The following is a 16,405-nucleotide window of genomic DNA, read 5'->3' as shown; positions in this document are numbered from 1 at the left end:
ATTACTTTCAGCCTTTTCGAAATATACGAAGCCAATTTTTCAATTGGTTTAGGGTCAATATTTTTTAATTCTTTGTTGTTCTGCATCTCACTTGAACTATTCTTTTTTAGGGTTTGGTGCTTCAAACAGTTAAAAAGGAACCCCTGTAGCATCACTTCCCTGTCTGTCCATCTGTCCGATTGACCGACTGACTGTTAAGACCCCTTTTTCTCAGGAATGGGTAGATGTATTAAGTTGAAATTTATGTCACATACCAAGGTCTACAGTTCCTTAGTGCTGTGAAGAGGTGCTTCCTGTTGACCTAGAACCATGAAATTTAACAAAAACCAAGATTTCATAGTACACTTTTTTACCACTTGTTGTCCATCTGTCTGTCTGCCCATCTGTTTAGTCCCCTTTTTCTCAGAAATTGGCATCTTGTTGAAATATATGACAGGTGCACACATCTACTGTTCCCTGGCAATGAAAAATCTACACATGAATTATCTGTATATATGTTGGGCTTGGTGATCTGGTGGTAAAGCACTTGCCTGGGAACAGAGAGGTCACTGGATCAAGTCTCAGTCAGATCGCAGAGTATTCAGTCTTCTTTTTAACCCAGTTTTTATCTCTCTATGATGTGAGGAGTCACCAAAAACAACATGTGTTTCAGATTCAATGTTAAACTTTCCCAAGTTGGATAACTGAGGTAGGCAAGTCACTGGAGTGGTGTCCAGTAGAAAGACTCACACCAGGCCACTAAGTCACATGAAATCATCATCATCATCAGTACACATAATTAAGCTTGTACGGAACTCTCACAGTGTGAATCCTATTCACATTTGTCCAGCTTTTTTTTCATGCTCCCCCCCCCCCCCCCTCTCTCTCAACAACCCCTCTCCCTCTCAACAACATGTACATTTCATTTCATAGATTCTTGGCTTCATAGATTCTTAGCTCAGTTCCGAGATCAATTTATGCATTTTAAGATAATATTCCAAGCTTCAAGTTTTGAGATCGATATCTTCATAAAATTATTTCTATAGCAAGTTTCGTAGTATTTTGGCATAAGTGTTGCTTACATATGTCAATTATTGTTGATGGGTCTTTTTGCATTTAATACGTGATCCTTTTTTGGTGGAAGAAAATACTTCAGATTTAAAGAGTTATGAAAAACCTTACCTTCTAGCTGATCCATAATATATTAATCTTGAAAATGATATTTTCCATCTGTCATTTCCATACTCTAAGTCATCTGCAACCTTTTCTTGTTGCAGATTTCATTGACAAACTGATATCACTCTCAAGAATATTATTTTTTCATATTCAACTGCCTTTCAAGGACCATCCTCTCTCATGCGCATGTTACAGCCTTTCTAATCTTTCCTCTCTTTTAAGCCTTCTTGCAATGATGTTTGTAAAATTAATATGTGCCTTATTGCTGTGTGAATCTGTCCCTCCGCACTGCGATAAATAACTGTTGTTTTGCTCAAAAGCAAAGGTTAATTTGTACGATACTTTCCCATGCAACACTATTTCTTCTCTCGTCAGGTCATACCTGAGAAGAAAATGTCAGCATCACTATATACTGTGTGTTCAAATGCATTTGCTGGTAGAAGAATATTTCCAACTATTTCCAACTTTTTCCAAAGGGAGTCACTCTGACAGGCTACTTGAAGGGATCTCCCATTAAGATCCTCCTCATTTGGATGATCATTAAATGAATTTGCACTCTATAACTTAGCTTGCAGACTTACCCCAATCTGCCATGTAAAAATATGTAGTGTTCAAAAATTAAAGTGATAATCTGTGGAATGGTTTCACACCCGTATTACATAAAATTGTTATGCAAAATATTTTTTACAAATACTTCTATTCTTCAGTTAAATTGTGGGGAAAGTGAAGGTATAAAATTATCTTTTACATCTGTTTTGTAGTGCTACTTCAGTATGGAGCACATTGAAATAGGTGAACTTGATAACACTAGGTGGTGAAAACAGACAACATTCATTAAATTTTGCTTCTGAGCTGCTATAGTAAAGGAAGCATTTTTCCAGTTCACTTTATTTCTAATGACATTTCACACAATCAAAATATTAATACCAGTTATATTCCAACAATTTCAACTCCCTGTTCTGCCACTATGCTGTTGTAAAAGATAGTCAATATCCATCAACCAGGCCACAAGTCTCTCCAGATATCCAGCATCTTCTTGGAAAACCATCAGCATCATAGTCATGTACTTCCTTGACTGTTCAGTTTCTAACACAGCCTTGATCCGCTTGTCCCTGAGTGATAGCCTGGGGAGAAAAAGAAATACGGTATATATGAACTGTAAGAAATATATGATTCAGAGTTTTCTCTCCAGTGATTACACAGTCATACTAGTATCATTTTTCTATTGAATACTGTAGATCAAACTGTGATGAATAATTTTATTTTGAAATAACAAACTTACATTCAAACTGGTGTAACCTCCAGAATGGTACATAAGTAATAAATTGCTAAGCTTTCATATGCAGTTGTTCGTGGTAATGCAAACAAAGCCACATTGCAATACAACTCCCCATAACTGGTCCACACAACAGATAATAAACAACAGGTGCATGCACAGGCATGCGCGCGAAAGTGTGTGTGTGTGTGTGTGTGTGTGTGTGTGTGTGTGTGTGAGCGTGCACACGCACACACACACTGCCAAACCTACACATACAGCAGAACGCTGGTATGTAGTTTCAGTACACAAGATCCAGTTAAAATTGAAATATTACTGTACAGAATATTTACCACAAGTGGTTCTAGAATCAAATAAATAAGGGTACCGTCAAATACTGTAATGCTGAGGTAGGCCTAAAAGAGGAAATGATTCCAACAATTTTGCAATAAACATTTTCTCTTGCTAAAGAAGAAAATTAAGAGATAAAGGCTATATGAGATAAACAGACCACACAGAATGATCTACCAAGAGACAACAGGGCAGTTCAGTAACACAGTTTTAAAGGAATACATTTCATGCACAAAATAGTAGAAAAGTTCAGTTGTATTCACACTATGCATCAATACAGACACAGCTAAAGTAGTTTAAAATGTTCAAGACGTAAAAGAGCTAAGCTGAGTTTACATGGAAAATTTGTCAAATGACACTGTGTATTGAATAAATAAATCTGGAAAACAAAGTGTAAAAGTCATATCATTATAGTTAAGCACATTTTCTGATAACAAAGGAAAATATCTTTCTACTTTGGAAAAAAAAAAAAAAAAAAAAAAAAAAAAAGGAGAGAGAGAGAGAGCGAAGAAATAATACTGTACCTAGTGTATTCAACTTAAATACAAGCTATCATTTTTGGACAAGGAGCTTCACTGTGTTATCATGTAATCAGTCAAAATTCCCCATTTAGCCTGATTCCATTCAGCTGTCTTGTCTTCTTAATTTTATGCAGTTCATTAAATCAGTTTTGAAGACAAAAATGATGGTTCTTTGTTAATCACCATGATTTTATATATTTGCTATCATTTGTATGAACTGCCTGTCTCACATAGTGACAGAGTAATGTTGCCTCTGATTAAATTTTGTATCATGGTAAATGCTTTCCAGATGCTCATCCCACAGTTTATATGATGCAAACAATGGATAATGTACAATTTAACAACTTCAATAAGACACTAGTTACAGGAAACCACCTCTGAGTGCTGCTGCACTTCTCCTAAATTATTTCGGCACATACAAAATACCGAAGCCATACTTTCCAGCACCTTTGGTCTACGAAATAAAAGAAAGAGTTTTCTTCTGTATGCACTTTATTTATAAGTGTTTCCCCAATTTCTTCTGCTCTGATTTTTAGTTTTCTGTGTCAATTTCTTTCTGGTGAATTATTAAAAAAAACTATATACACTTTTATCTGACCTTCGATTCAATTTACTTTTGTAACCTGCTGAATCTGTCTCTGTGCTGACAAATACAAATTACTTGAAACCTCCTGGCAGATTAAAACTGTGTGCCCGACTGAGACTCGAACTCGGGACCTTTGCCTTTCGCGGGCAGGAGAGTTTCTGTAAAGTTTGGAAGGTAGGAGACGAGATACTAGCAGAAGTAAAGCTGTGAGGACCGGGCGTGAGACGTGCTTTGGTAGCTCAGGTGGTAGAGCACTTGTCCGCGAAAGGCAAAGGTCCCGAGTTCGAGTCTTGGTCGGGCACACAGTTTTAATCTGCCAGGAAGTTTCATATCAGCGCACACTCTGCTGCAGAGTGAAAATCTCATTCTACAAATTACTTTGTCAGTTTAAATTGTGCTTCTCATTTCTTGTAAACTGAATGCTCTTTCTACTTTTGTTGCTGAATGTTACAATTGGTAAACCTTAAATACTAAATAACTGAGAAAGCACACCTGCAAATAAGAAATTAAGCCAATGATCTTTACAGTCAGACTAATTAAAAGTTTCATCAAACTCTACTCTTATTCTTTTAGCTGACACTGCTATTCCTGGTTACGGACAGTTATAGGACAACTAAAATAAAAAAAGAAAGTCTGCAGGGAAGAAACATGATAATCGTGTTCTGTGTTATTTCATAATCATTTTGCTGTTATTTGATGGCTATTTCTCCACCTGCTGTTTTCTTTCTAGATTTGTACCAATTCATGCTTCTTACTATCCTTGAATTGTGGTAACTGCTATATTTTACCTTTTCAATTGTCTGATGTCTTTTCCGTCAATATTGCATCCTTCCTTTTTACACATCCTGGGTTTCCTCTTAAACACAAACACAAACAAACACACACACACACACACACACACACACACACACACACACACACACACACACACTTTTTCTCTGCCACTACCAACTTTCTGGCTCCTTTTCTCTCCCCAGAGAAAGCTATGGGTACTATTTTTTAATCTTTTTGCAGACTTTTCTATTGACTGTATTGGAAGCTCCACCCCCTGAAGGTTAAGTACTAGTGAGCTCATCTTTCTCATTGTTAATTTAACATTATGATAGTATTTTTTCCACTGACTATGAAACAGATAAACTTATACCAAATGCAAGTGACTGGAACACATCTGTGGTTTTATCAAAAACAAAAGAACAATTTCTATGTTAAATTATCATGGAAAGAATTGATTAAGAAAAGCAAATAACACAATTACTGCATGAAGTCTTCAAGCAATTTCTTCTTCTTCTTTCTTCTTCTTCTTCTTCTTCTTCCTAACTTTCCTTTATGCTCAGTTTTCAGTAGAGCCTTACTGATGGAATATGCAATGTTAGTGTACCTGCTGCAACTCACCTCACCTCATGGCCACAATCAAGTTCCAGTTCAAGAGGAGTAGTGTCAGAGTAGTAAAACACCTAACACTGAAAGCACATTTATTATTGATATCCATGTACAGAGAGAAAAGAGCTGCCTCCTGGATGGAGAGTACTGCTAAACAATAGAATATTCCAAGATATGCAAACAATTTCAAGAAACTCCCAGAAATGATAAATACTAATAACAAATATTTGATGGTGACTGGATTTCAAATGGTGATCACTTCACACCTGCAAGTGATGTTAACCACTACGCCCCACGAGATGAAGCACAGATTGTAGCACTGCTCTCTCTGCTAGAGAAAGAGTGACCCTCTGTTTCACAATTTATATTTTACAGTTGACTACAGCATCTTAGATCTACATCTTGTCCGTGACTTGTCGTGTTGCATTATCACATCTTCTTCACTGTGATGAGCACTGAAGATAGCCCCTCCCATCGAAGTTTTCCTGAATGAAATGCCTCTATGTCGATCTACACCTCAGGACTGCAGTAGGGCACCATATGGAGGACATGGATGACATCTCTGAGCTTTTGTCTTCTTATTAAGTGTCATAATTGTTGACTCTGTCTGTGACATCTGACACACGATGAAGGACACAATAAGGCCGAAAGTAACTTTTCTGATTGTCCCACTTTCTACCGAGGCATAAGAATCCATTCAAAGTATACTGGGCTACATCTCATGGCCCATACATGCTGTAGTGCTCTAGGACCTTCTCTTTGGTGTCCAGGGTGACAGGCAGTTTCATCCTACGGGTGATATTACAAAGTGTAATTACCTCTGATACTAGTTTCAACTGGAAAACTTTTCCACAGTCAGAAATCACCACATAGGGATCAGAGTGATGTCCTCTACAGCGAGCCTTGCAACTTCCAGAGCTTTGGCAGTTTGCACAGCTCTGGTGACAGAGCAGCAGGTGAGGCAGTCAGCTTAGATTATTAACCATCAATTCCTGTTTGTAGATTTTGGGAACTTCCCTAAGAGATTGATTCCAATCCCGTGTAATTGGGCTGCTGTGGATGGTACTGATATCAGATGCCCTGAAAGTAACTGTAGTATGTGCTTCCATCACTAGCATTCCTAACAGTAGCTCATGTAATGGCTGACAGATTGGTAGAGACTTGCCCAGTAATACAAGTGTCTGATTGTGTTTAGCTTCTTCATAAATACCATGTGATTAGATGCTGAAATGTCATGGAAATACTTCAGGATAACTGGACGTAAATGAGCTGGGATGATGAGCAACCATTTCCACACCTCTGGTTCGTAGTTCCTCTTATGCAAAGTTCCCTTTAATGAGTGGAATTATCCTTTGGTAGTTCCTCTTCCTTTAAGGCTTCTATGGTTTTCAGCAGTGCTGGTTCTTCCCTCTGTTCAGCAGCAATGTCATTTAATGCAGTGATGACTAAGATTTCACCCCAGTGCTTTGTCCCAGTAACATCCTTGAAAGGCAGCCTGTTTCCTTGTGTTTGTGTCCACCAGCATTGAGAATGGTGGTCCATCACAATGGTGAATCATTTGCCAAATAAATAAGGCCAAACCTGTTGATGGACCAAACAACTGCAAGTCACTCTTTCTCAGTTGTAGAGTTATTCATCTTGGACTTGGGAAGCATAAGCTATCGCCTGAACATCACCTTCCTGAAATTGCACTAGAACTGCAAATACCCCATAACTGCTAATATTGGCATGAAGTTCTGCCTCAGCATACTCATCATACAATGTTATGACTGTTAGCACCTCCTTAAGGATGAGGAAACATATTTCTTGCACTTCGTTCCAAGAAAATTTGGTGTCTCCCTGTGGCAGTTCTTGCAAGGGTTGTGCCTTGATATAGAAGTCCTTTATGAGTCATCAGTAGTACAAGCACTTTCCAAGAAAACTTCTCAAATCAAAAATGTGCTGAGGAGTTGGGAAATCTCTGATTGCTTATTTTTTCTGAATCAGGACAGACTCCATCGCAATTAACTAAGTATACCAAGAAAGAGATCTGCATTCTAAACGGACTTCAAAACAGCAGTAAGATGGCTTAGATGTTCTTCAAATGTCTTTGAAAAAACAATGTCATCTAGATAGCAAAGGTACATCATCCATTTACGGTGCTGAAGCAGGTTGTCCATCAAACGTTCGAAGGTGGCTGGAATGTTACATAGTCCCAGCAGCATAACTTTGAACTGTTAGTTAGAGGCTGGCGAATGTTTCCTGGTCAGCCTCATCAACCTTGATTTGCCAGTAGCTCGTCTGCATGTCTGTAGTTGAGAAAGACTTTGTTCCTATCAAGTAATCTAGGGTATCATCAATGTGCTGGCAATGGATAGGCATCTTTTTTAGCAATTTTGTTCAGTCATCAGTAGTGATACAGAAATGCCATGTGTCACACTGCTCCTTCATAAGGACCAAGGGAGATGACCAGGGTTTCTCTGAAGATTAAATGATGTCACCTTGCAGCATCTTCTCCAGTTCTTCCTTAACTAAGTGCTGTTCAGCCAGCTATAGAAGTGCTGACTAATTGGTGGGTGATTCCAAGTTGATATGGTGTTTACCTTGAGCTACTTGGACTGTCTTTTCTCCATTCTAGTTTTGAAAGTATCAAAAAATTACACAAACAGCAACTGCCAATGTTGTTCCTCAGTTGGGTGAGATCCTATTGGCTGTTGGTAACATGTTCTTCCACTGTGTTGCGTGTAGTCATAGTGGAACACAATTCTCTATCAATGGCACTGAGCAGTCAATTCATAACAAGTTACATTGTTCCTACCTATACGGTTCCTGCCTATAGGGATCAGTTACGGTTCCTTGAGCACATGTAATGCTTATGACTGTTGCTGAACAGATTTCTTTTGTGAGCCTGAGCAGCTTTTTGAAACAGACACAAGCATTGCAGTTTAACTGAGCATTTAGATTGATAACTGGAACTTACCTTGGGGATAATGGCATGATAACAATGTTTTCAATAGCAAACACCTGCACAGAGCAATCTCTCTTATGTGTGATTGTTGGAATAACTTCATCAATCTGGAGCTCTGACCCTTCACACGCTACGATTGCTTGTGACGCCTCCAAGATGTCCCATCAGAGAATAACATTATGACTACCTTCTATTAAAATGATAAATTCAATGGTCTGTGACCTGTCATTGATTGCTATCCTTGCAATATGTGTTCCTGTCATTTGAATATGTATTCCATTTGCAGCCTTCAGCACAACTGATTTCGTATCATGGAAAATGGTCTTCTTTAGCATTTGACATTACAGAAAAAGAATCCTCTGTGTCAACTAGTGTCCAGACAGTTTTTTCTGACACCTTGGTAATTGTTGTCTATGGAGGATTTTCATCTGTGGTGGTCTCATCTACATAGATTATTGCACCATTTAGTTTTACTCAATCTGGTGGCTACATGAGTGGCTGGTACTTCTGTACTGTGACGGTGAATAACTACAGCACTGGAAAGCGACACTGTCTGCAATAGGATAATGGGATTTGATCCACTGGTCAACTATAATTTTCTGCAGTTGAATGGCATGAATAGGAGTGTTGTCATGGTTGACATCTTGTGGCATAGTCATCAAACACTTATAGTCGTCAAACACTTGCAATTTTACTGCAGTAGTGTACGCTGTGCCCATGGAGGTGTCCACAGTGAAAACATACTGACGTATTGTCCTCCATCCTCCAAATGACTTTTCTTTTGCACGAGATTAAACTTGGTGGACAATTTGGCTATACATGTGTTGGTCAGATTCCTAGGTTGTTGTCTGAGAACTGCAGCATAAGTGAAAACTGGCATAGTGTGTTCAACAGGTGGTGGAGTCTGTGCTAAAGACTGAGATATTCTTCTTCAACATTCTCTATTACTTTCTGACATATGGGATTGACATTTATGACTCCTATCTCTTATGTATTAGGTCTGACATTTGTAGCTCTTTTTTTTTCTCTTACTACATGGTGTATGAGAGAGGCAACATCGTGGTGATCTTCCACAACTGGCATAGGGATCACAGTTAGGAGTCTGTTAGACCTCTTTCAATAGACTATTTTTATTGAATTTCTTCAATGTGCTGGCACCACTTGACGAATTCCTCTGTTGTTATAATACCTTTTACCAGAAAAGCTTATTACATTACTTCTACAACTATTTTCATCAAGTACAAGATTTTGTCAGCTCAGATTCACGAAGTAACGTAGGTCCAAAACAAACTGTACATACACTGTATCATTTCCCCACAACAGTGGGCCCTGTTTTTCAGTTGTTGTTCTGCTAAGTGACTTGCTGCTGATTGTCGCCCAATGTTTTCTTCAGTTCGACCTGAAATTTGTCCCAGCTAATGAACCTCTCTTTGTTGTTCTAGAACCACTGTTGGGCTGTGCCGCCCAAGTAAAAGTACAGATTTGCCGAACACATAATGCCAACCCACCTGTTTATATGGCAACTTGGTTGAATTCTTTCAGCCATTTTGTCGGGTCCTGACCTGTGTTTACAGAAAACTCCGATGGATGCCTTGTGTGCAGCTGACTTAGTGCTGTTTTAGAATCTATTGGTTTCCTGAATATACAGATCTTGGGAATGACATATTGCTTGTATTCCGGTTCCTGTCTGTGTAGGCGACAGCTTTTATGTTGCCTAACTGGAGTAACAGTATTGTAAAATGTTTTGAACAACATGGCGTCTCCACAAAACAGTGCCATGACATGACCCACACTCAAGTTCAAATTTGAAAGGAGGGTTATCAATGAAGTACAACACTTAAAATGGAACACATTTATCACAAATACTGATGTACAGATAGAACAGAACTGAACTTCTATACAGACAGTGCTCCTATTCATACAAACATATAATATCCCAGAACACACAAACATAGGAAACTTTGAGAACCTTCCAGAAATGATAAATAATATGTAACAAATATTTGCTGGTAGTCGGATTGGAACTGGCGACCTACAGCACACCATCCACTGATGCTAACTACTACTCCACATTGCATGTGATACAGCTTGTGGCAATATAAATCTTTCTTTTGTTTCTGGAGAGGGTGGCAGAAGGAAATTTTTGTACAGGTGACTTCTGGATTCACTGCACAATTTGTCTAAATAAGATTCTTACACACACGGGTCCACAGGTAAGCTTCCTCAGATTGCAAGTTAGCAACACAGCTGCCCAAACAGTATAAAATATTACATGTAACACCAAATGGGATTTGAATCCAAACCCTTGTGTTTCATGAGTAAAGTTCCTACTGACCGAGCTAGCCAGGTATGACTCACAGTCTAAATTTAAGAAGTGAGAGTCTGGGCTCAAGTCCCAGTAATGGTATATAGTTTTAAACAGTCAGGAAATTTTACAACAGCATATACTCTTCAGCAGTGAAAGGCTCAGTCTGCAAGTGACTCCTAGACTATGACTGAACCATTTCTTTGGCATATCCTTTCTTCCACAAGTGCCAGTCCAGCAAGATATGGAGGAGAGTTTCTGTGGAGTTTGTAACTTAGGAATAAGATACTGGTAAAACTGAGGCTACTCAGATATTAACTAAGAGGCAAATAATACTGTCAAAGTATAGTGTTGTGTACTTACATTTTTAACACAATTAGACCCAACAAGTTCCATTCTGTTGGCTTGAAAGTTATGTTGTGAGCCGACAGGCAAAAGCTGAATACAAGGCTACGTAGGTCATCACTTATGTCACGGGATGATATTCCAAATGTTGATAACAGGTCGGGTAAGCTGTTACAATGCACATAACATAATTACAAAAATGTCTATAATTATTCTTTAAATACTATGACAAGACAAAAGAGCACCAGTGTCCAGTATTTCATCCTCTAGAAAGTGTGCTTTTTTTGACATCTAAAGTTTATATGCAAGTGGAATCACAGATTTTCAAACTAATTGCAAAATATAAATACACTTATGGAAAAATCATGGGTGGAATATAAACAACAGAATAAGTTAAGGCAACCCATTTGCCGTACAGAGGATATGTTGAGTAACAAACAGGCGCACATACACTCATTTATGTGCCTACCACTGGTCAACATGCTCCCCATGTTGAGAGTCACCTTCAACAAAAATCCGTAATAAGGGTAACATAAGTTCTGTGAACTGCGCTTATCTGCATAAAAAACATACATCTTTAACTATAGCACAATAATACTGATGATAATCTGCAAGGTAATAGCTATTTTCTACAACTGGTATTTTACACAACAAAATGCATCATATGTAAAGGAGCACACCATATGAATAACAAAAAGAAATTGTTACCAATTTTGATCCAAGTAAGGTTCATCTTCAGCTCTGAGGGACTCAAAGACAAGAATAAGATACACACCATATAAACAGATTAGATATGAATCGTGGTGGCTTATAGTCCAATTTACGAACTATGGCAGTTTCCATATGTCAAGGCATGGACAAGGATTGCATTGTTGCCAGTTCCAAGCGACAGGTGCAGTACATGCATATGTGTGCTTTGTACTTGACGAAAGTCTGTATACTCTAAATTACGTCTCTCACTTGCTTACGCAGAATTTATTGCTTACTGCCACCATAAACAATAACAACTTACAACTAATGGAGTAAATACTAACTAATTAACTTGTCACAATCAAGCTTAATACGTGCATTGGCTACTAAATTGAAAACAGAGCACTCAGAACACTACTTACTGCTCACTGGCTGTAGAAGAAGGTGTGACAAAGGCGTGCAGGACAAGCCTAAACTTGATAGCCACTGTTCATGGCTCCCACTATAATAGTGTACAGAACAATGTAACATTCCAGCTACCGCAAAAAAGCAGTTTACCAATGTGTACTGTTAACTGTGTGGAATGTATATTAAACAAATAAGTCATTGTAACATGTAGTCACAAGGAAACCCCTAATTATGTCACATGATCATGAGCAGTCCCTGCAACAGCCTCATACACTCTACATATCAAAATCACAGTACTAGCAGAAAGACGAACTTAAAATCTAAAATTACAAATCTTTTGTATATGCGATTATATATGGTGACATATAGTTCGATGGTTACATAAAATACTTAATTACAAATTTAAACTATTACAGGATATATGTAGTGAAAATGGCTGCTATTATAATTTAACTACAGAAATTCCACTATCATACAATTATATTTTTCGTTTGCAAGCTTTCAGAGCTAGCTGCTCATTTTTGTGAGAGAAATGTTGAAGGGGAAGGTAGAGGGTTGAAGAAAAAGGAACTGGTGAGGTTTAGGAAATGGGGAAAGTTTGAAAAGTCCCCCAGAACCCTGGGTCAGTGGAGACTCACTAGACAAGATGAGAAGGAAAGACTGATTGTTGGGGACTGCATTGAAGGACATTTTATAACCTGAGTGCTTAGAGGCGGAAAATAGAGGAATAAGCAAGACAGAGATTATGACAAAACATCATGCAGGAGTTAATAGAGCAGAAAGCTAATTTCCTGTATGTGGTAGACATGGGGGAGGGGGAGGAGGGTGAAAAATACACAGGTCAGAAAATAAAGGATATAGAAAACTAAAAGGAAGAGATGAAAGGAATAGTTACTGACAAAAAATGCCGAGAACAAAGAAATTGACACAAATTAAGGCCACGTAGATGGCAAGAACCAAAGGATGTTGTAATGCCAAATTCCACCTGTGGTGTTCTGAGATGCTAGTGTCCGGGGGAAGAATTCAGATGGCACATGTTGTGAAACAGGCATCAAGGTCACATTCTAGAACAGGATACTGTGTGTTTCCAATGTCTATTTGCATTCATCCTGACTCGACATGTCCACTGTTTTAACTCTGTCTACTCGCTACTGAGAGTTCGAATGCACATCTATTGTTTATGGTTGTCAGATCAAGCTGCCACCATAGTTACTGGGCTGATGCCACTTATATGCCAGAATAAAATCAGTCTTGGAACTTTTTGGGCAGATGATATATGATTAAAAGGTCTTCATTAAGTAGACCACATACCATATATTTGATTAGCTAGTCAGGTTAGTGGTGGGATAAGCTTCATACATGTTAAGCTTTTAATGTGAACAAACATGATGTGCAAAATAAAAGTGATCACAACTGCCTACAATATTTACTGTAACAAAAATTAACTAATTTCTGTCGAAGTACAAATGGTAGAATTGTAAGAGACTATATAACACAAGATAAGTCACACTGAGGATGACAGAAAGTATTGAAATAATTCTGAAACAATGGAAATTCCAGGTAGGAGTTGTCCAAGTAGGAATCCTACATTGGTCAAATAATTCTAAGTAGGAAAACGCCTCTAGTCATACCTGAGCCACCTGGAGACCTTAAACTCAACAATTGTCATGGGATAGCAGCCCTCAAATATAGCAGATTACAGTTTTTCTCTATTGATGTACTCGTCTCTTGTGTGATGATTGGGAAAGCTATATTTCCCAGGCACAGAGTGCTTCACTCTCTTACAAAGGTTGAAATGGAATTTTTGATGACTAGCATTTGGTTGGCATCTAAATGAATTTATATATTTTAAGAACATACTCAGATTCTGAAATAAAAAGTATTTACAACAGGTGGTGTCAATTGCCCACAGAAATGACCGTTATAATAAAAAAGGTAGTGACTGTTTCCATTTCTGAGAGCTTCTGTGTAGGAGACAAGCATGCCATTTAATGACAATAGCTATCTGGAGCTAGATAAATGGAATATAGCAAATTACCTTACACCAATGCACTTAAAAGGGCTCAGACAAAGAGCCTTATTCTCTTTTAAGTCATGCACTTGCTGGAAGAAAGAGCATGTGAGATGGTTTAGATCAAAGAGAAATCGTGTTGCTGGAACTCATAGGAAGGACACACTTTCAGCTTCACACAGATAGCAGCAAAAGAATAAATTACATAGACTACATTTTCTGCTTTGTAATAAACAACTGTACTTGTGACAGTTATAAATTGCAGTCAGTATTCGATCTATGAGAAGAAAGGAGGCAGTAATACAGGACTAGAAAGAATCACACAAGTATTTTTAACTGTTTTAAAGGCCTTCAGCTACAGGCAGTTTCTTCAAATTAACTGTAACTTCAGGTACAATTTCCTGTTCCAACCATGAATGTTATTCTTCTTGAATCATAAAGTAATTTCAGCTAAGAAAGTGCATACTTTTGTCTCTCCTGAATTCTTAGATGACTTTGCGCTTTCCCCTTTGTGAATCTGTCATGTTACTCTGGTTCTCAAAGATTCCTCTGCAATAACAGATATGGTAATTGCTGTTCCTGCAAGGGATTGTCAAAGACACATCATGCCAACAGAGAGTTATGTATAGTCCAAAGAATATAACAGTGGCATCTTTGGAACGAGGGATAAATGGATACAGTGGATGCGGACCATGACTTTACTACGGGAATTCCAAAAGTAAGGTCTCCTATTTTTTTATAAGTACATAGACCTGTTTATTTCTACAATGGTTGACATCAGTTTACAGCTTGAACATTTAGCTATTTTTCGACATAATCACCATTTCTGTCAATGCATTTTTGTAGACGCTGTGGCAGTTTTTTTATGCCCATGTTATACCAGCTCACCGCCATGCTGTTCAGAAAGTTATGAACATCTTCTTTCACCCTGTCGTAGGAGCTGAATCGCTATCTGGCCAAATGTTCTTTTAACCTAGGGAACAGGTGATAGTCACTGGGCGCCAAGTCAGGACTATAGGGCGGGTGGGTGATTGTGTTCCACTGAAACTGTTGCAGAGAGCAACGGTTTGCCGAGCGATGTGTGGGCAAGCATTGTCATGGAGAATGTGTACACCCTTGCTCAACATTTCTCTTCTCCAGTTCTGAATTGCCCGTTTGAGTTTTTTCAGAGTCCCACAGTACCTGTCAGCGTTAATTGTGGTCCCAGCGATTCAGCTCTGACAACTCGTACAACGTATGGTTCCTCTCACCATTGTATAATGAGCTGAAGCATTTGAAATCAGGCAAGTGCCTAGAAAAAAAAAAAGCAGCAGAAGATGGGGAGACATAACTGTTGTGTTGCATGGGGTCTAGGAATGAATATTTAACTTTGGACACAAGAAATTCATAGAAATCTTAACTTTTTGTCGACAATACTATTTACATTTAGCTTTCAAAGTTGTACGATGTTTCTTGTTTCAGGTCTTTTACATGAAATGAAAATCACCACATGTGCAAATATTGTAAACCAATCGTAAAATAATTTATTGTTCACCTGACAATACTGAGAGAGGTGGTGCAATGATTAATACACTCATTAGCATTTTGGAGGTGTGGTTTTTAAATATCATGCAGGCAATCCAAGATCGTTTTCTGAGGTTTTCTTACATGGCTTGAGGCAAATGCTGGGGTGGTTACTTTGAAAAAATATGGTCAGATTTCTTCCCAAACCTTGATCGACTCAAGCTTATGCTCCATCTCTTAACAATCTCATTGTCAATGGGACAGAGAACCCTGTTATTCCCTCCTTGTATGCTACCTGAAGATCAGACTAGATCTCCTTGAAAAGTGAAGTATTTATTGATTCCACGACATTTGCCACAGTCAAAGTCTTTTGCCAACATTATATGCACAACATTAAAAACAAAGTGGACTTATAATTACTATGTGTGAACAATTCTTTTAATCTTTTACAAATATATCATTCAATTTCATGAATGTAGAGATACAAGTGTAGTATCAATTACCAAATCAAAGCAATAAATTTTGTCTCATCCACTTCTTATTTTACTATGGGTAATATGGAGCACACAGTCCAGCAAATTACTACTTTTTATTCCCATCTGATTGCATTTGCAGCTAAAATGAAATATTTATTTATTTTCTATTTTTTAAAAATTAATTCAGATTGCAAAAATGAATATTCATTACTGTGGTGTCACCGCCAGACACCACACTTGCTAGGTGGTAGCTTTAAATCAGCCGTGGTCCATTAGTACATGTCGGACCCGCGTGTCACCACTGTCAGTGATCGCAGACCGAGCGCCACCACACGGCAGGTGTAGAGAGACTGACTAGGACTCGCCCCAGTTGTACGGACCACTTTGCTAGCGACTACACTGACGAAGCCTTTCTCTCATTTGCCGAGAGACAGTTAGAATAGCCTTCAGCTAAGTCCATGGCTACGACCTA

General features: G+C 38.3%; 1 protein-coding gene across 2 annotated transcripts in view; it reads right to left on the bottom strand.

The window, feature by feature from the left end:
* Nucleotides 1-844: 844 nt before the first annotated feature.
* The window catches only part of LOC126187312 (putative RNA polymerase II subunit B1 CTD phosphatase RPAP2), a 35,763-nt gene continuing 20,202 nt past the window's right edge, over nucleotides 845-16,405 (bottom strand). For both annotated transcript variants that reach the window (XM_049928311.1, XM_049928312.1), the window contains 2 exons: nucleotides 10,864-11,013; nucleotides 845-2,279 (listed from right to left, as the gene is read on the bottom strand). In XM_049928311.1, coding sequence (XP_049784268.1) covers nucleotides 2,102-2,279; nucleotides 10,864-11,013 — 328 coding nt within the window. In that variant the 3' untranslated portion in view covers nucleotides 845-2,101. The remainder of the gene's footprint in view (nucleotides 2,280-10,863; nucleotides 11,014-16,405) is intronic.

This window comes from Schistocerca cancellata, chromosome 5 (assembly GCF_023864275.1).
Source record: "Schistocerca cancellata isolate TAMUIC-IGC-003103 chromosome 5, iqSchCanc2.1, whole genome shotgun sequence".
NCBI lineage: Eukaryota > Metazoa > Arthropoda > Insecta > Orthoptera > Acrididae > Schistocerca > Schistocerca cancellata.
Note: the sequence above shows the minus strand (reverse complement) of the source record. Positions and strands in the feature narration are given on the sequence as shown.